Below are 20,158 nucleotides of genomic sequence, written 5' to 3' on the forward strand. Positions count from 1 at the left end.
AAGATACCACATACTTAAGTCATAGAACATAGAAATTCCGTAAGACTGGTGCTGGATGCTTCATCCTTACAGGCAAACTTCTATAATGCTGGAGGATGCTATGCAACAATACCGATTCCAAAACAAAGTGAATTGGAAGCTATTAGGAGGGTTTCCTCAAACTCATTAGAGGAACAGTCCACCTAAAGGATATCACAATCCTAAACATGCACATTACACACACAAGGGTATTCAGCCTCATACAAGAAATACCATTATATCTAAGCCTGGAGATAATGTTGACATGAGGATAGTGGGGAACTTTGAAACTTCACTCCTACCAACAGACAGGTGATCTAGGAAAAAGGAAATAGAGGAACACTGGAGTTAAATGATATCTTAAATAAAATGGACCTAACAGACATTCTATAGACCATCCAACTTGAACACTAAAAAATATACATCTTTTCAACAGCTATATTCCTCCAAAATAGACCACACATTAGAACACAATGCATTTCTTGACAATTATAGGAAAATTAAAATCACCTTCTGCCTCCAATCTAATCACAACAGGATAAAGCTGGATATCAACAGTAATAGAAACTACTGAAAGAACGTAGATACGCAGAGAATAAACAACACACTGCCGAGTGACAATTATTGACAAAGGAAACCAAGGAAGAAATTCCTTCTAGAGTTTCATTTTTGCTATTAAGATTGTTTTTGTTAAGCTGATCATTAACTATAAAATGTTAAAGTTTAATTTAATAACAAGAATATCAAAAAGTCTAGGTATAAGAAAAGAAGACCTATTTAGCAGAGTTTAAGCACAAGCAACTAACCAATAGAAAGCTCCAGCACTGTTTTTTCCTGACTCCTTAGCGTTCAAAGGAAAGTACATCCCAGGGGCACGATTATTCTTTTCCGTAGGAAAATTCCCTGTTATCAGGAGGCAGGATCATAGAATTATTTGAGGATTTAGACACTGGACTTGGTTTGATTACTTCCAGCTAAATAGTTATGTGATCACCACTCTTCCGTTTCTTTATTTTATTATAATCTCTTGTTTAATGTTACAGTTGGAGTTTATGTGTACAGTTTTCATTTTGATGAGCAAGACATTTACAAACTAAAGGAATAACTTTGAATTAGCTATGATAAATTCAGAACACACCTTAAAATTATGTACCTACTTGTAAGGCTCATCAGGAAACAACATGGCTTGTGCGAGGAACAAAGGCACCTTCAGTCCATTCTCTTTGCACATGAGACACTGCCACTTTTATAAGAATGCAGATGATGGGGGCTGGAGAGATAACTCAGTGGTTAAAAGCACTGACTGCTCTTCCAGAGCTCCTGAGTTCAATTCCCAACAACCACATGGTGGCTCACAACCATCTGTAATGGGATCTGATGTCCTCTTCTGGTGTGTGGGAGGACAGCTATATTATCCTCATATACATATAATAAATAAATAAATCTTTAAAAAAAAAAAACAAAAAATGCCGATGACATCAATCTTCTCTTCTTAGCCTTAATTTCAGAGCAGAGATACTATTCAAAGGCCATTTCAAAAAAAAAACAAAAAACAAAACAAAAAAAAACACTTCTTCAAGAGGTTGTGGAAAGGATCAAGTATCTTTTCAGTTCTATTACACTTTTCTTCCAAATGAAAAAGTATGTAATTAGTCAGATTCACACTCCATGTGGACAGAAAGAAGAGGACATGAATCAGGCTCTTGAATGAAAAATATTCATTTGATTTTCTTGGACACGTGAGCTATGTGCTAAAGGATTCTTGGAGAAGAGGTTAGTTCCGCTAGGGCTATGAAATAGTAGTTGTTAGAGGTGGAAAAGATTGTACTGAATAAATGGTTTATTACAAGAAGTAATCCCTCAGGTATAGTAAATGTCATACAACTTGTGTTGACTTTTGGCAAGGATAGTACAGAACAGACACTACATAGATGGCTAAGTTGTGATTTCTGCAGCAAAGAATTCCCTGTCTATTAAGGGTGGTAAATGATCAGGTCTAATGTGGATGTAGACCAACAGGGTAACTTGGCATCCATATAAGAAGTCTGTTCATAGTCTTGCTGTTCTTATAGAGCCTGCTCTGGCCTACAAGCAAACTTACCCATCAGTACCTGTCCCCATGTCAAGCTATGCAGAATAGATTATTTATGGACACCTAGCAGATGGTAATTGTTGGGGTCTCCCACCTCCACTAATCACTCTCCCTCTAAACATTATATTGCGCCCCCTACAGGCGCATAGGCCCACCAGAAAGCTGCTACCGAGAAGGCCTCCCCAGATCTCCCAGAATGCAGCGTCCTCGGACTGCCTACGATCGTTCGGACCGCCCACTATCGCTCGGACTATCTAAGATCACCCGGACTGCCCGATATCCCTTGGACCCACCTACGATCAGACTGCCGCCGTCAACTTCAAAGAGACTCAAGGGCGGCTGGGAATTTTCTCATGTTACTTAAGCAGAGTCCGGTTATTAAAAATCGAGCCTTGATCAGTGTGAATTTGTCAGGGCATCCATTTTCCTTTTGCAGCCTATTCCCTTTTAGGATATTCCCGCTCTTCAGTACGAACCTAGACCAGAGTGTTTCTGCGGGAGGGAACACACAGGTAATGAAAAAGGAAAAGCATCTATCAAATTTACAAGAATTCACTGTAGTTGAAAACAACATATAAAGTGTATGTGCAGGTACGTATCTGAGGGTGTGCTGTTCTCTTCTGCCTCATTTGAAGTTGTTCTCAACAGTACTATGAGCTAAGGACCAAGGCTTGTTCATTTGAGCTTTAGGGGGACATTCAAGCAAAGTCTTTTGTTATTTTTAAAATCTGATTATTCATATTTCTGCTGTTAAGTTGTGGTCTTAGTCATGGTTTCTATTCCTGCACAAACATCACAACCAAGAAGCAAGTTGGGGAGGAAAGGGTTTATTCAGCTTACACTTTGCACACTGCTATTCATCACCAAAGGAAGTCAGGACTGGAACTCAAGCAGGTCAGAAAGTAGGAGCTGATGCAGAAGCTATGGAGGGATGTTACTTACTGCCTTGCTTCCCCTGGCTTGCTCAGCTTGCTTTCTTATAGAACCCAAGACTACCAGCCCAGGGATGGCACCACACACAATGGGTCCTCCCTACTTGATCACTAATTGAGAAAATGCACCACAGCTGGATCTCATGGAGACATTTCCCCAACTGAAACTCCTATCTCTATGATAACTCCAGCCTATGTCAAGTTGACACACAAAACCAGCCAGTACAATTGACCCCTTGTCAACTTGACACACAAACACATCAGTTATAAGCCTCCACCCTTAGTTTCTTATTCATTCCCAAGATCCAAATAATTTTAAAAGTCCCACAGTCTTTGCAAATTCTTACATATTAAAATTTCAATCCCTTTAAAATATCCAATCTCTTTTAAAATCCAAAGTCTTTTTATAATTAAAAGTCTTTTAACTGTGGGCTCCACTAAACTACTTTCTTCCTTCAAAAGGGAAAAGTATCAGGGCACAGTCACAATCAAAACCAAAATCAAACTCCAACAGTCCAATGTCTGGGATCCACTCACGAACTTCTAGGCTCCACCAAGGGCTTGGTCACTTCTCCAGCTCTGCCCTTTGTAGCACATACTTTGTCTTCTAGGCTTCAGCTGCCTGTACTCCACTGCTGCTGCTGTTCTTGGTGGTCATCTCATGATACAGGCATCTCCACTGCCATCTTCCACTGTAACTAGGCTTTACCAATAGCCTCTCATAGTCTCTCTTCATGGTGCCAAGCCTCAAATCCTTTGCATNACCCCTTCAGTACTGGGCCATCAGTTGCAACTGAGGCTGCACCTTCACTAATGGTCTCCCATGGCCTCTCACAGAGCCGAGGCTCAACTGCTCCTCATGACCCCTTCATACCTTCAAAACTAGTACCACCTGGGAGACTCTTATACATTACCAAGTCCAGCCACAGCACAAAGTACAACCTTGGCTATGTCTGGAACACAGCCTCTGTGCTCTAAGAAAACACTTCCCAGAAGATTTCCCCTCAGTGATGCTGGTCTCTTCTTAATCACCACTAATTTCTGAGCTCCAGCTAACCAGCATTGATAGTCCCAGTAACACTAAGATTCACTTTAGTGGTTCTGGTATCTTGTTAATCACAGCTGATTATTCAGCCCCAGTTAACCAAAGCCACAGAATCTTCACAATCAAAACATGGCCCTGATAAGAGTCTTTAATCTTTCCTCTGAAATCTCACAAGCCAGGCCTCCATCATCTGCACTGTTCTTAACATTATTTTCCAAGATCCTACATAACATCCCACAGAGCTCTCAACACCAAATAAATCTTCTAGCCCAAAGTTCCAAAGTCCTTCCACAGTCCTCCCCAAAACATGGTCAGGTTGTCACAGAAACACCCCACTCCCAGTACCAACTTCTGTATTGGTCAGGGTTCTCTAGAGTCACAGAACTTATGGGTAGTCTCTATATAGTAAAGGAATTTGTTGATGACTTACAGTCTGCAGTCCAACTCCCAGCAATGGTCAGCAGCAGCTGTGAATGGAAGTCCAAGGATCTAGCAGTTGTTCAGTCTCCCAAGGCAAGCAGGCAAAGGAGAGAGAGAGTCAGTCTTCCTTCTTTCAATATCCTTATTTAGATTTCCAGTAGAAGGTGTAGCCCAGATTAAAAGTATGTGCCACCACACTTTTAATCCCAGATGACCTTGAACTCAGAGATCTCCCTGTCTTATTCTCCTGGAATTCATAGCCACTATGTCTCAAGATCTCCATACAAGATCCAGGTCAGAAACTTGTATGTCCCAGCCTCCAGATTAAGATCACTGGTGAGCCTTCCAATTCTGGATTGTAGTTCATCCTAGATATAGTCAAGTTGACAACCAGGAATAGCCACTACAGTTGTGGACCTCTTGATATGTTTTGTGTTAACCCTAATATTAAACCCAAATATGTGCTTTTCAAGCATTCTCCCCCAATCTATAAATTATCTTTCCACATTGGTTGTGCAGAAATGTCTTCACTAGATGCCACTCCATTTATTTAGTTTATTTGTTTGGCCTGAGACGTAGTCATATTCAAAAGTTCATTTCTAGGGTCTTCCCCCTACAGTATCTCTTAGGAATTTAGAGATACAAATCTTGCCTTTGGATCTCACCCATTTTGAGTAAATTACTAAATAAAAATTCTAAATTGGAGATGTTCTTTGACCACTAGGAGATACCTCTGAATGCTGAATTAGGATTTTTAATTCTGCATCTGCCTGTCACAACACTAGAACCCTATAGGGGAGACAGAGAAGGGACAGTCAGTAACTGAATCATTACATAATTTAACTAGATAAATGTTTTTTATTTTAAAAAATTCAATCCAAGTCAGGTGTATTAGCACACACCGTTAGCATTAACATAGCTTGGTAGGTGAAGCAAGTAATTTCTGTGAGTTAGCTGGCTTCATCTACATAGGGAATTCCAGGCCAACCAGAACTACACAGTAATTACCTTTCTCAAAAAAATAATTTCTTTCAAACTTTTTTTTGCATTATATTTTATATGTATGGATGCTTTACCTTCACATACATGTGACCATCACATGATTGCAGTTCCTGAAGAGGCCAGAGGTGACGTCGGATCACCTAGGACTGGAATTACAGACAGTTGTGAGCCACCATGTAGGTTCTGGGAAATTAACTCAGGTCATTTGGAAAAACAGTAAGTTCTCTGAATCAGTGAGCCATCTCTCCAGACTCCTGAAAGGAAGAAAGGAAGGAAGGGAGGGAGGGAGGGAGGAAGGAAGGGAGGGAGGGAGGAAGGAAGGGAGGGAGGGAGAGAAAGGAGAAAGTCAGTGTAAAACTTCATGCATGTTTCATAAAAATAGAATCTATTTGTCACTTCTGTGTCATGATGCTAAAGAAATGAATAACCGGTGTTAGAGAGATGGCTCAGTGGTTAAGAGCACTGACTGCTCTTCCAAAGGTCCTGAGTTCAAATCCCAGCCCCCACATGGTGGCTCACAACCACCCGTCATGAAATCTGATGCCCTCTTCTGGTGTGTCTGAAGTCAGCTACAGTGTACTTAAGATATAATAAATAAATCTTTAAAAAAAAAATGAATAACCACAGAGAGCCAATAGCTGATGTAAATATAATTAAAGTCACATTCCCTAGCATGCAGCAGCAGACAACAAATCATTTTATCTATCCTGGTTCTATTATCTGTTCTTTAACTTTTGTGTTACTTATCTTTACTACAACTGATAATGGGAAATGGTAGAAATTAATAACGAAGTTGCAGGCAGTTCAGAACTTAAATGTTTCCCGTTTTGATGATTGTGTGGAGTAGTAGAGATGTGCCAATTTTACTTTCTATCCCACCTAGCCTCTTCCGTTCATCTAGAAAAACTCTTTTGATGTGATCTTTTTATTTCCAGATAAAATACACATTCCCCAACAGACTAAGCCAAACTTCCCTTTGTATTCAAGGTTATTTTGTCCTGGGAGGCTGAGTTATATAGAAGATGTTGCCCTGAGATATGGCCCTTGTTTCTTGGCGCGGATGTGAGAAGTAGCTCAAGGCAATCTCACTCTTATTTAGTCTGAAATTGCTAGAGATTTCTAGAATACAGTCTTCCCTTTAAGATAAAAGGATCAAGGAATTTCTTTCCTCAAAAAGTATGTTGTAATGAACTTAAGGAAAAATTTCACTTTTTATTCAACTGCAGTGCCATTGTAGATGAATCTCATCCTTCCCACTTCAGAACTGTGTCATGTTAAAATACATACCCCTCCAACCTCCAATTTGCATTTTACTAAAACCTATGTCAGAGTACTTGTTGAGTAGATGGAGAAGTACTACAAAAAATACCTGTCACTTGAATTCATTGTGACAGCATTAAAAATGTTTTGTGTAGGTTCCAGTTCAAGAATAAGTGCTCACTATCGGTAGGCCATCAATATATCAATATTTCTGCTTTGCTTTCTTGGTAGCTCCAGTCTACTCACAAATGTTTGTTTGTAGACAGGTCACTCATTGGAACAGATTCTACTGCTCTGAGGTAGGAGATAAGCCTCCTGTGCTTCTGGTATTCACAGGGCTCAGACACAGTATGCCTTTGAAAGTGTTGTCACCATGAAAAACATCTATTGAGTTTCGGGCCTTTTCTGCATGCATATGCGCAAAATCATGCTGTTAGCACTAAAGACTGACTTATTCCACTCCAAAGAATCTTCTCTACAGTCTTCCAAACTCCAATCCATCATCACCACTGAGCCATCAGATGTCCCAGGTAGATCTCCCANTCCATCATCACCACTGAGCCATCAGATGTCCCAGGTAGATCTCCCAATCCATCATCACCACTGAGCCATCAGATGTCCTAGGTAGATCTCCCACAAATCCATGTAGAGACCTCTTCTACCATATTGTCTATACTTAGCTGATTTGCCTGTCTCTGCTTTCTGACAACCTTCAGAACAGGGACTAGATCTAATTCTATTTCCTATCTTTAGAACATATCTTAAATTAGATGAGATTAGATTAGATTAGATTACAGGCTCTCACAAAAAAAAAAAAACCACAAGATGCATACATGAATCCCTTCGAGGGCCTGTGTTGGTATAAATGTGTCCTGAGAATCCCATTTCTATTTAAGATACTGTGGGTGGATAGTCTTCTGAAATTTTATGTTGGTTGTTTGGGCACTCTGCCAAGCCCATTTATTTCTTTGCCTTTCCTTCCTTTTCAAAACCTGGAGAGCAAAGATAGAGAAAAGAAATGCTGAAGTGTAACACCACAGAGCAACTTAAATAGACTCTCCACAGGAAGAGGTAGAAGCTAATGAAGCGCGCATGAGACATCCCCCTAAAGCCATGTGAGAAGGGCTGCTGACTTGGTCCACAGCTGAGCAGAGAACATTGAAAGAAAAACAGACACTTAAGACACAGAGGCCAGGAGGACTCCGTGGCCTTGGGCATTTCCATGGTCAACACAGGGAGATCAAAATTACCCCCAGTCCTTACCTCTATGCTGTATCTCTATGATATTTATCATCTATATTAATATCTATATATCTATCCCTCTGTGTGTTCTTTTGGGTGGATTGAGTTGTAGCTAGAGCAAGTATATATTCTCATATAAGAGAAGCAGGTGATAACTCATCAATGATAAAAGAAGATATAAAATGATGGATACTATTGGTAACAACATTTGGCGGTTTTCCTTTCTTTATGCTTTTTCTGTAATTTTAACAGCTTGCAATGATAATATACTGTATTAACAAAATGAGTAGAAAAATGACCTATATTTTCTTTTTCTTTTTCCTTTTAACCATAACTTGACATTCTGTAGGAAGGTTCCCTATCCGCTAGCAAACTGGACTTTCTTGAGAAATAACTCCCTCTAGTTTGATGGATAACAGAGAGTACACATGAAAACACAGGCTTGACATAGAATATCCTAAATCAAATCCACTCCTCCAGTTTGCTTTCCTGCCCCCAGAACTACCATGTCTGTCTCTAGAGCCAGGCATCTCTAAGCCTTAACTGATGCCAACTGTTCTCAGCATCTGGATCTTAGCTCTGTGGTCATTGTCTCAGGGGAATCTACTTTAGGTAGAGTTCCTCACACACCATTTCATTGGAATATGTTCTTTTTTTCTCCTGCATCTATTGATGTAACTTTTGTTTGATGTCAGCGAGTGTTCTCTCACACAAGCCAGTCATATGAAGACCTGCTCTTCTTAGCGTCCCCAAAGATTGCATTTCAGCATTTCTGGTGTATGTGACTGTATCAGAGTCCATGTGATTCAGAAAGGATGACAAGAAGGAGTTCTTCATTGTGTCTACCTGGCGTCACCAAGCTACTGTCTAGGAAATAGATAAACAGCAACCCAGCTACAAACCCTTTGATCTACAATGGCGATCTGCCTGCAAGATGCTCTGGTGAAATACTGGCACAAAGCTCATGGGAGTAACCAACCAATGGCTGATTTAATTTAAGGCCCACTCAATGAGATAGAACCTATCGCTGAGACGACACTGCTTGGGTGTCCAAGAACCTAAGACTAGATAAGCCAGCAGCATAGGGGTGGGGGGAACTAAATGCTACTGTTCTGCTGAAAGAGCACGGCAATAAAATGACTTCTGATGAGATGCTGTTATACTCATAGATCCCTGTTTTGCTCAGTCAGCATTAGAGAAGCGTCCTCCTGTAATAGATGGGAACAATATGGAGACTCACAGTCAGACAGAAGGCAGAGAGTGAAGAGGCCTCAGAACACACTTATCCCTAAATGGGATGTCTTCATCAAGTCCTTCCCTCGGGACCCAGGGAACTCTGCGCAAGAGGGGGCTGAAAGAATGTAAGGGCCAGAGGGGACGGAAGACAGCAAGGAAGCAAGGCCGTCTGAATCAGCATGACCCACACACATATGAACTCACAGAGACTGTGGCAGCATGCACAGGGCCTGCACAGGCCTGCACTAGATGAGATCCTAGAGCTGAGAGAAGGGATGAACACACGCTCCACCCCTAACTCAAAAGCATCTCCAACTGACAACCACTTGCAAATAATAATAATAATAAAAAAGCTTCCTTCAATGGAGCCTCACAGCGGGAATAACCCACTCTCAAGAGTTGTCTTGCTTAAGGGTACTGCTTGTCCAGCCGTAAATGCCCAACGAAAAGAACTGAAAGTCTTCTTTGGAGATTCTTTGTCTCATAATGAGTCAGGGCTTTTTAAAAACCTTACAGATCCTTTGCATATACATTATGGCTTCTTGTTTTGTGCTTTTATGGGATTCGTGTGTGTGTGTGTGTGTGTGTGTGTGTGTGTGTGTGTGTGTGTATGTGTGATTCTTGTACTTTTTCTTTGGCTCTCTTTCCTTCCACTTGTTGGTTTTGCTTCATCCTATTTTATTTTTTTATTATTCCATAGCTTCCTATCTTTTTTCTGAGACAGAAAGGGTACAGATCTGGATGGGAAGGGAAGGAGGGAGGAGCTGAGAGGAGTCAGGAAAGGGGAGGAGTCCAGGAGGGGAGGAGTCAGGAAATGGGTGGAGTCAGGGCAGCGGGAGGAGTCAGGAGAGGGGAAACCAACTATGATTAGAATATATTTCATGACAACAATCTAATTCTCTCTCTCTCTCCCTCTCTCTCTCTCTCTCTCTCTCTCTGGATGAGGAAAGGGGATGGGAAGGGAAGAGCAAGAGAAAACCAAGAGGGATGCAAGAGTAAGAGCAACAATCGAATTTTAAACAAAAGAAAGCATTATTAAAGAAAAGAAAGAAAGAGAGAGAGAGAGGGAGGGAGGGAGAGAGCGGAAGAGAGAGAGAGGGAGGGAGAGGGAGAGAGAGGAAGAGAGAGGGAGAGAGGAGAGAGAGAGAGAGAAAGAGAGAGAGAGAGAGAGGAGAGACAGACAGACAGACAGACAGACAGACAGACAGACAGATAGACAGACACACGAGTCATCAGGGGAGCAGGCCATCAGAAGCATTCCTCCATGGACTCTGCTTTGGTGACTGCCTTGGCTTCCTTCAGTAGGAACAGAAGCCCCTCTAGGACCACAGTCAGCTATAAGTTACTAACCCCAGTCGCTATCTGACGCAATAGATCATTCTCCTGCTCATCCTCCTACGCAGCTGGGATTTTATGTCCTCACACCACCACCTTCCTAATCCCTGCTCCAGATGCCCTGTCACCTCTTTTTCCTCTCTGCTTCCTATGATTTCAACATTTTTATGCTGTCTGCTTATTTGTCACAGGGTTGNGACTCAAACTAAGGGCCTTGTGCTCATTAGAAAATGCTTTACCATTTGGCTGTAGTGCGGATTGTATTGGTAAAACATCATGTGTGTTTTCTGCTTGTTGAGTGTAGATTCTAGGAGCAAGGAGGCCCAGTCATCGAAGACTTGGTTTTGTTTAGTTCAACTGTCCTCCCTGTACTTAGACAGGCTGACTCCTTGGTTCTGAAACAGAGGGGAAAAAAACACAGATAACTAAGAACATTAAAAACACTGTGCCCTTGGGGACAGTTAGAGGGATAATCCTCTTTGAACAAATGTCATCTTTTACATCCCATAACATTAAAATGCTTTAAGTGGGGATGAGGGGACAGTGGAGAGACCACTGTGCTTGGACAGAACTCTGTTAAAATTCGTTTCGCTGCACTGGAGAGTGTGCCCAGGGACTCACTTATGCTAAGCAAAACCCTGCGTCTCAACTGTGTTCCCAGTTCCTAATTCATTATAGGAGATTTGTCAAGTATTTTCCTAGCATCTGAGTTTGGTCTTCATTCTCTCTCTCTCTCTCTCTCTCTCTCTCTCTCTCTCTCTCACACACACACACACACACACACACACACAAGGGAGTGAGAGGGAGAGAACTTTGTGGGGCTTTTGTTTTTGTTTTTGTTTTGGTGGTGGTGGTGGTGGCGGTGGTGGTGGTTTTTAAAAGCCTGCAGTTGCGCTTGAAGCACAATCTAAGCTCCCTTATACTTGGGTTACAAAGGGCAGTGAATTCTGAATGAATTTCAGTGCCTTTGAAATGACAATACAGACTTCCAGGTAAATTCCTAATTTAAGGGCTCTAGTCTGTGATCTGGTTTCTAAATGAGTTTTCTTTAGCCTGAATGAACACCTATAGCATTCCAAGCTACCCAAAAAATGAAAATGTTAACACAACCGGGCAGATCAGTGACCTGGCCAAGGACAATATTTACACAGTACACAAAAACATTATGCCTACAGTGTGGGTATGTGCAGAGCTCACTGGTTTGGGGTGTAGGCCATGGGATAGATGTCCTTGGCAGCTGAGCTGGTCACTAAAGCATGGATAGAAATAGAACAATCTAGATTCTGGATTCCAATATCTGGTGTGACCTCATTTACTGTGGTGCTTGAAGGTATGGCTACAATAGGACCAACCTCAGAGCTGGAGTCTAGAACAGGGACATGCACTTTTCTATAGCAGCCCTGGTATCTAGGACATGGGCTAACTTCCTGTGGTTCCTGCTCTGGTGTCTAGAGCACTGGTTCTTACAGAGCTATGCTGGCTGTGTTCTGGATACAGGACATCTGTCTACAGGGATGGTTAGAGTATGAGTCCTGGGCACAGAGCTAGGGTCCAGAGCATGGGTGTGTGTAAGCACAGTGACTCCAGGGGTTGGGAACCAACTATCTCTCTGTGGTGGTTTAACTAGAACCTTGAGAAGATGCTGCAGAGACAGGCACCTGGGTCAGGGCCTCAAGGTGAGAACTAGATTACAATGGCTCTGGCATCTGAGGTAGGATATTTGTAGAAAAGCTCCAGCATGGAGGGCCAGGCCACACAGGGCCTTGTGGGAAGTAGTGGGCTTGGTACCAGTCCAGAGATGGTACAAGCAGTTGTTGCTTGGGAGGGGTGTATAAAGCTGTGTCTTTTTTTCCCAGGGCTTTGCAGGAGTAATCGTGGTCAGTTACCTCAGTGGAGAACAATGCCAATGTCTTTTGTAGACAGTGGGGCCACCAAGGGGACAATGGGGACACCAAGGGGGTACAGAGGCCCATGGCTGATGAAGAACACCTCTGCCTTTCTTCTCATTTCCATGCTCCCCACCACCCGACAACATCTATCATTTCCTCTGTGTATGTAACCTCTGGCGTTTTGTTCCACTGCGATACTGAGGATTTTTACATTAGCCTTTGGGCCCTCCCCAGGGCTGTGTTGATTGGTGGATTGCTGTCTGTGTTGGGGGGACAATGTCGGGAGACACAAAGCCTAGAATTTTATGCTCCACCATCTTTCCTCTCTAGGCAACTCTCTGCATTTCTTTTTTTTTTTTTTAAGATTTATTTATTTATTATATGTAAGTACACTGTAGCTGTCTTCAGACACTCCAGAAGAGGGCATCAGATCTTGTTATAGATGGTTGTGAGCCACCATGTGGTTGCTGGGATTTGAACTCTGGACCTTCGGAAGAACAGTCGGGTGCTCTTACCCACTGAGCCATCTCACCAGCCCCGACTCTCTGCATTTCTAATACCGCCATTTAATATTATCTACATTTTCAGCAGAAAATGGCCACATTCGCAGTTGGAATCTATTATTATACAAAGCATCCTCCCTCATGCCTGACTGAAAGTCTTCTTTTAATGGAGCAATGAGTGCAAGCTAGCACTGCCTACAACACGCTCAGCGCTCTGCATGGTATTTTTCCAAACACTGAGTATATATAATTGCCCTACATTCCATGCTTGGGGACTGTTATTCTGTTATCATGTTATTCACATGGCCGAGGAGACTGAGTCACGAACTTACCTCATACAGTTGATCATCAGGGGAGTCAGGCAGTCTGGTAGGTGTGGACTCTAACTAAATCCCTGTGTCACGCAAGCTCAGAGTTCCCCGTTCTTTTTCTCAATCAGTTTCCATTATTCCTCTGTGGCCATTCTTCATGACCTCCTTCAACAGCCTTTCTACATTAACCGTGTATTCAGCTCTTTGCCTTGGTCCTACATCCCAGGGTGGGAAACCAGCTTCATATATTCCGCAGGTTCACACATCCCTTAATTCATGTTTACCTTTTGAGGTTTTCCCAGATCCTATCCCTTTCCCCAATTTTGAACCTACCCTTGGGATGTCTGTGCAGAAACTATAACAATCGTAGAGAGAATAAAAAAGAGAATAATGGCCAACACTATTAACTAGAATTCTAGAAGGATAAATTGTGAGGGTTTTTTTTCCAACTTGATACAAAACATTTAGCTGTTTTATTTTACTACCCACCTGGAAAGTAGCCACGATTAGTGACATTTTTTTGGAGCACCTACTGTGTGTCTGCTATTATTTCCAGCCCTCTCCTTGTACCAACCTATGTAATTTCACAAAACTCTGTGAGGTATGATCCATTAGTATCATCCTGATTAGCAGTTGAGAAAGTAGTGTAGAGAATCTAATTAATTTAGCTTTTAATTAATTAAACAATTAGCCCAATCAATGACTACAGTGGAATAAGAATAGGTCTCGAGAAGTCTAAATGTATGGACTAAATCCTAATTATTGCACTAACAGAATGCTTGGCCCCACATGCCACATGTTCTGAGAAAAGAAATCCTAGCCCTTCCCATTTTTTAGAGTCCACACCCGCCAGACTGCCTGACTCCCCTGATGGCCAACTGTATGAGGTGAGTAAGTTCGTGACTCAGTCTCCTCAGCCATATGAATAACATGATAACAGAAGAATAACAGTCCCCAAGCACGGAATGTAGGGCAATTATATACACTCAGTGTTTAGAATAATACCGTGCAGAGTGCTGGGCATGTTGTAGGCAGTGCTAGCTTGCACTCATTGCAGGCAAAGTCTGCTTATCTAGCTCATTCTCGCCTAGAACTCAGAACCCTCCTCTATCCATCTCTCAACTTCTGGGATTATACGCAGGTGCCACCACACCTTTCTAGTCTTCTTTTGACATGAGAGACAGCGTTCTCTGATAGCTCATGCCTTTTCCATATGTCACTTCAAAACCATTTCCAGCAATAGTCCAGCAAGTGTCAGAAACTCTCTCTGGATTTTCCCCCTTTCTACCTGCCTAGGTTTTTTTTTTTTTTTTAATTCTATTTTTTGCTTTGTCCCCTCTGAAGTCTACTGGAATCTTAACCATTCTCTGGCATCTACCATTAACTGGAATTTACACTGGGAATGTGTGACGAGTACAGAACAAGTATTCCAAACCCTACGACCTTAGATTGGAACTCCTGTCATAATCAAAGGAAACCTGACCCCTGGCTGCATGGGTCCTGTTCCTGCCTTGCTCAGTCTGGGATGTCCAGGCGTGATTCACACCTGCGCCTGTCTCCAGACAGTCTCCTGTGGAAGGATTGACCTGCTGCCCTCACTGGCATCAGCTCCTTCTAAGCTGCCAACACTGCTTCTGCAGTATCAACAGGCTAACTTCAGGGGAAAGGCCGTGATACATTTCTGGAAAGCGAATAGGAAGTTGTTTTTGTTAGGCAGCCTGACATCAAGGGGAGGTGGCAAGAGTATAAGAAGTGTGGTTTTGGCTAGAGGGGAGACAGACAGACAGACGGATCGGAGAGGACATGGTAAGCTCATTTTTCCCTGTATGGGAAGTACAGGGGTTGAAGGGGCTTGTGTCTGAAGCAGACAGAAGAAAGATTCAGAAATTAAGGAACAGCAATAGCCATGGGCTTTATGCTGAATAGCCTTGGTAGAATTTGAAGGCATTTTTTTCTCTCCTTTTGAAATGGGGTCTTATTATCTTGACTCATTAAACACACTATCCTCCTGTCTCAGTTTCCCAGGGTAGCCAAGGCTTGTAGGTGGACATAATCGTGCACAGCTTGCAAGCAGTTTTAAAAGCCGGCTGATCATTTTGATTCTCTCAACATTCTTATAAGTTTGGATAATTTCCATTTTTTGAATAGAACCATTGTGGCTTACAGAGAGGGCAGGCACTCAAACAATGGCTATACGCTCCCTTGTTAGGACTTGAGGTTGCTGCCATTCGCTGCCTACACAGCAGCTGCTTTTCTACTGGAACTCGCAGGAACTCCTTGGAGTAGATCTTGGCAAGGATTGCACCTCTTTGCTAAGTCTGCCTTTCTCTCTGGGATAAATGGAAGGCTGAGAAAGGGTCTTGGGGCATATCTACAATGGAACAGCTTCTAATTCTCAGCCTTCCCAACCCTTCTCTAAATATCAGGAGTTTTCTAGGACCAATCTAGAATATCCACATGGTTCTGATCTAAATTTCTATCTTTAGTGTTGCTGACCCAGTTTTTCCATATGCAAGTGGAATGTAATAATAATATTCTTATACAACATCATAGTAAAGATTAAGTAAGATTGCACTGAAGAGTGTTTTATCTGAGGCTGGTGTGTAAATGATTAGCAAATTCTAGCTACTGTTTTAGAGAAAGAGAAAACTCCAGAGGTACAGTGAGGTTGGGGATTGAGGGGAGATCCTAAGATACCCATGTATTTTGAACTCGGTACAGTGACTCCAGATAAAACATGCATAGTTGGGGTACTTCCATGTGTATTTTCAATGTGGTAAGAATGCCTCACATAGTCTCAGAATCCAAGATCTTCTAGTCTGTACATAAGGAGGCAGCAGATCAGGATCAAGGTTTAGACATCTTTATACAGCACTGCCAAAGAAAGCCATGCTTGATTCATGATTTTATCCCTCTTCTCTCTCTCTACTGCAACACATCTTTCCAATACTTAAAGGGAGGAGATCACCCCATCAGTGTGTGTGTGTGTGTGTGTGTGTGTGTGTGTGTAGTAAAATAGAGACACAAGGATGACATTTGAGCCTTTACTCTTTCAATCACTATGGTAGAGAATGGGATTAGTTATATCTTTTAGCATGCCATTCTTCTGAATTGGTTGACAATGACGTAAGTGAATAAGCCATCAATCTATTCCTTCTATTCTTTTTGGCATCCTCTGCTATTTCAACGACATGGTGGCATTGTTCAGGATTTTGATAAATTGTTCCTGTCCCTAGGTGAAAACACAAATATCCACATAACCTGGACTTTATAGACAGCTATAAGACGGTTCTTGGACTTCTGGGTGGGTTCCAGAAGACCCTTAAGATTTCCCTTCCTTGTGTTATCCTCAGGGGCTCCTCGGCTCTACCTTGACAGGAGGCTACGGCTCTGCAATGAAGTGTTAGGACCCAGCCCTGGGATTGATTGTAATAATTCATAGACAGATTTCTTCCTCTCAAAGCATGTTTGGCTCTTAGGATTCAGGAACCTCAGTCTGTCTGTGTGAAATCTGCTTCATATTTAGATAGTGGCTTCACATAGGGACCAAGAGAATGAAGTTAAGGTATATCTCGTGGGACATTTTTCAATCAGCTCACATGGAACGGCTCCTGTTTAGAGATTTAGAGTTACACTATCCTGAGGTCTGTCAAGGCTTTAGCAGGCCAAGGAGTAGCACAGGATCACTTTGTATAAACTTTTAACCACTTCAGGCTCTGCCTTCCAGTTTCTTCTGTTCCTTCTATTTTATCTGTTCTATGTTGTTCTAGGCTGGCAATCAGCTCTTAGAGTATGCATCTTTAGAGCCCTGTAGAGAGAAGATTATTAGACAAGTCACACACACACACACACACACACACACACACACACACAAAGTGATTTTTGACACAGGAGGCAGTACTGAGCAAAGCCCCTGTGGAGGCTGAGTTTATGATGACAACCACTATCTTGTCTAACTTCTCTGCTGGAAAACCAAGTCAGATGCTTCACAATGTCGAACGCAAAGAAAATTTAGGGTTGTAACTCGGCAACTTGGCTAAGATCTTGTAGATTTCGTTTTAAATGTATTTTATATTAATGCTACTATTTCGTTTAACATAATGTCATGACTAGTCTAACTTAAATATCTGCTTGGGTTCTGAGTGTTCAGATCATGGGACTCGTCTTAGGCTTATTTGAAATTTGCTTGACTTAGAGGCAAGCTGTTTTGTCTGTATTATTTTGGGGGGGGGGTGACTGCTAGGATCTTGCCCCTCTACCACAATATCAGACCACTTCATACTTCTGTTAAAGTTGCCCGCTGACGTCTCCCCTCACTTAGAATGAGATCTCATCCGTGCTTTGGCTCCAAGAAGCTAGTTTTGTCTTTCCACTACTTTCTGTCACAGCCATCTGCCCCTACGCTGTGCGCTCCAACTCATTTCTTTCTTTAAACTGTTTGGCATTACACTTGTTCCATGTTCTTCTCTCTGCTTCCCACTTGACAATTTTCCCTGATCATTTTGCTGTTGGATTGAATGTCACCTTCCTGCAGAGGACTGCCTTGAAGTCCCTGTCTGACATAACTCAGCTGTCAATCTGTCACACAATCCAATTTTAATTCTTCCCTGATTACTTCTGCCCTGCATGTTCATATGTGTTCAGTGCTATGATACATGCCCATTCTATGAGGATAGAAACTGAGTCTATTTTCATAATTTTAACTCTTTTCTCTGGAAATGTGCCTGAGATATTTTAGGAACTTAGTCATTGTTGAAATAACCAATGGGGGAAAAACCCAGAGAGAATAACTAGGGAGTGGTTGTTTGGTATGGAGAAGGAAGTGTTCCTGATAGCAAAGTTCCTTTAAGGAGAAAATTAGGGACTCAGGGAGTTGGACTGACACACATGGGTACTCTTGGTGTAAAAACACAGGGAACATACATTGCATTTCGGGAATTATAACATCTCTTATTATAACTGCATTGTGGTGTTATCAAAAGAATGTGGGTAATTAAGAAGCAGCAGAAGGGAACCATCAACAGGAGGGAGCCATGTTTTGAAGGGTCTTATAAGTGCATCTTGGAGAGTTTGAGTGTGTTGCTTAGAGATGAGGAATCACTGAAGGTGTTTAAGTAGTAGAGCGATATGACCTTATTATGTTACAAATATCAGTCCCGGCTAGGGATATAGTTCAGTAATCTGCCAAGCATTCACAAAGTCCTGTGTTTGATCTCAATACGGGGGGGGGGGGGAGAGAGAGAGAGAGAGAGAGAGAGAGAGAGAGAGAGAGAGAGAGAGAGAGAGAGAGAGAGAGAGAGAGAGAGAGAGGTGGGGGCAGAGAGAGAGAGAGAATTGTTTTGATTGCATTTTAGAGAACTAGCACCAGGTAATCTTCAGGAGAAGAGGCTAAAGAGAAGCTGATTTCTCAGTTCCAGACAAGAAATGATAACATTTAAGCCAGCCCTGAGACAGTTCATGTGAAAATTTGGAGAGTGTCCAGGTTTCTCACCAGATGGTAAAGTCATTAGGATTTGATGACAGGTTGTTGTAAAGTGTTCAGAGAAGGGAAAGATTCTTGATCCCTCCTCCCTGCTCCTACTTGATGAAGGAGTTCAGGTCACCATGGTGATGTAGGTGAAGGGGCTCAGGTCAATGTTACTGTTTGATTATAAGAATTTGCATTGGTTGTACGCACTTCCTATAGCGTCAGCCTTTCAGAGTCACACATAAACCAGAAAGCTACAGTGAAACTTGCTTTTCTTTTAAAGAGTGATTGCTATTTCCTGTCCTCAAGGGTTCTTGAGGCATACCACCTATGGAAAAATCCCTGCATCTCCCCCACTTCCCCCCTTGTTCCTACTTCCTATCTGCATGGAGTTAAGTCAGTCAAGCTTCTCCAGGGATGCAGGAGAGCGAGCCATCATGTTCTTGTTTCTCTCATATCAAAGAGTATCAGGGTAACTTTCAGGGATAGAGATTTGATTCCCTCCGATATGTATATTTATTAATTTAGCACACAGCTGCCTTATTTCCAGTCACTCTATTACATTGTTACTTTATTTATATTAGTTTATTTAGTTTATTTCGAAATTCATTACTCACTCATGTGTATAGAGAAATCCATAGTTCATTTTTAAAAATGAGTTTTATTGTGGATATTTAAAGTGTACAGCGTGATGTAACAGGGATACATATAGGTGGTCAAATAGTTGCTGTATGAAGCAGATTTATATCCATTATCTCACACAGTTGTTCATTTTTACTTTTATCTTTTTTTTTTTTTTGGTGTAGTAAGAACAGCTAATGTCTCATTAAACAGGAACCCATAGATAGTATATTTTTATTACCTGTGTTCGTGTTGAATATTAGGTTTTTAGAGATGTCTCTCAATAAATCTGCTACTGTTGGGAGTAGATAAAAAGACAAGAATATTGGTTTTTCCAGCTCTTCCTCATGGTCTGTAACATTTTGACTCAGACACAACCTCTTCTGCTGTCATAGGTACTAAATTACATTTATCACTCATTTACTAATTTAACAGGGTTTTGTCTTTCATGTAGGCATCTCCTGGTCATTATTCTTTCATGCACTCTTCCATCCATTTGTTGGTAAAATAGTTGTCAGTCTTTAAGTATTTGCTTTATCACAGCCAGTGATTCTGACTCACGGTGTATAGCTCTTGCCCTTTAGCATCCCCACTAGTGTGTCATCTTAAATGAAAATGAGGACATGATGGCTCCAAGGTGTGGTTGAGGAGAACTTTTTTTAATTGTAGATATGAGGGAGAATACAACCAGATGCATTTGAAAGGAGCCAGATTGAACCAGGCCATGGGAGGAGAGGTTGGGAGGAGCAAGGGGAGGAGAGGAGAGGAGAGGAGAGGAGAGGAGA

The 20,158-nt window shown here is 41.9% G+C and overlaps 1 protein-coding gene across 1 annotated transcript in view; it reads left to right on the forward strand.

The window, feature by feature from the left end:
* The first annotated feature begins 14,960 nt into the window (after positions 1-14,960).
* Selp (selectin P) overlaps positions 14,961-20,158 on the forward strand; it is a 34,797-nt gene continuing 29,599 nt past the window's right edge. The window contains exon 1 of the mRNA XM_021198635.2: positions 14,961-15,091. Within this exon, the coding sequence (XP_021054294.1) occupies positions 15,089-15,091 (3 nt within the window). The 5' untranslated portion in view covers positions 14,961-15,088. The remainder of the gene's footprint in view (positions 15,092-20,158) is intronic.

The sequence above is a fragment of the Mus pahari genome, chromosome 5 (assembly GCF_900095145.1).
Source record: "Mus pahari chromosome 5, PAHARI_EIJ_v1.1, whole genome shotgun sequence".
NCBI classification, from domain to species: Eukaryota; Metazoa; Chordata; class Mammalia; order Rodentia; family Muridae; genus Mus; species Mus pahari.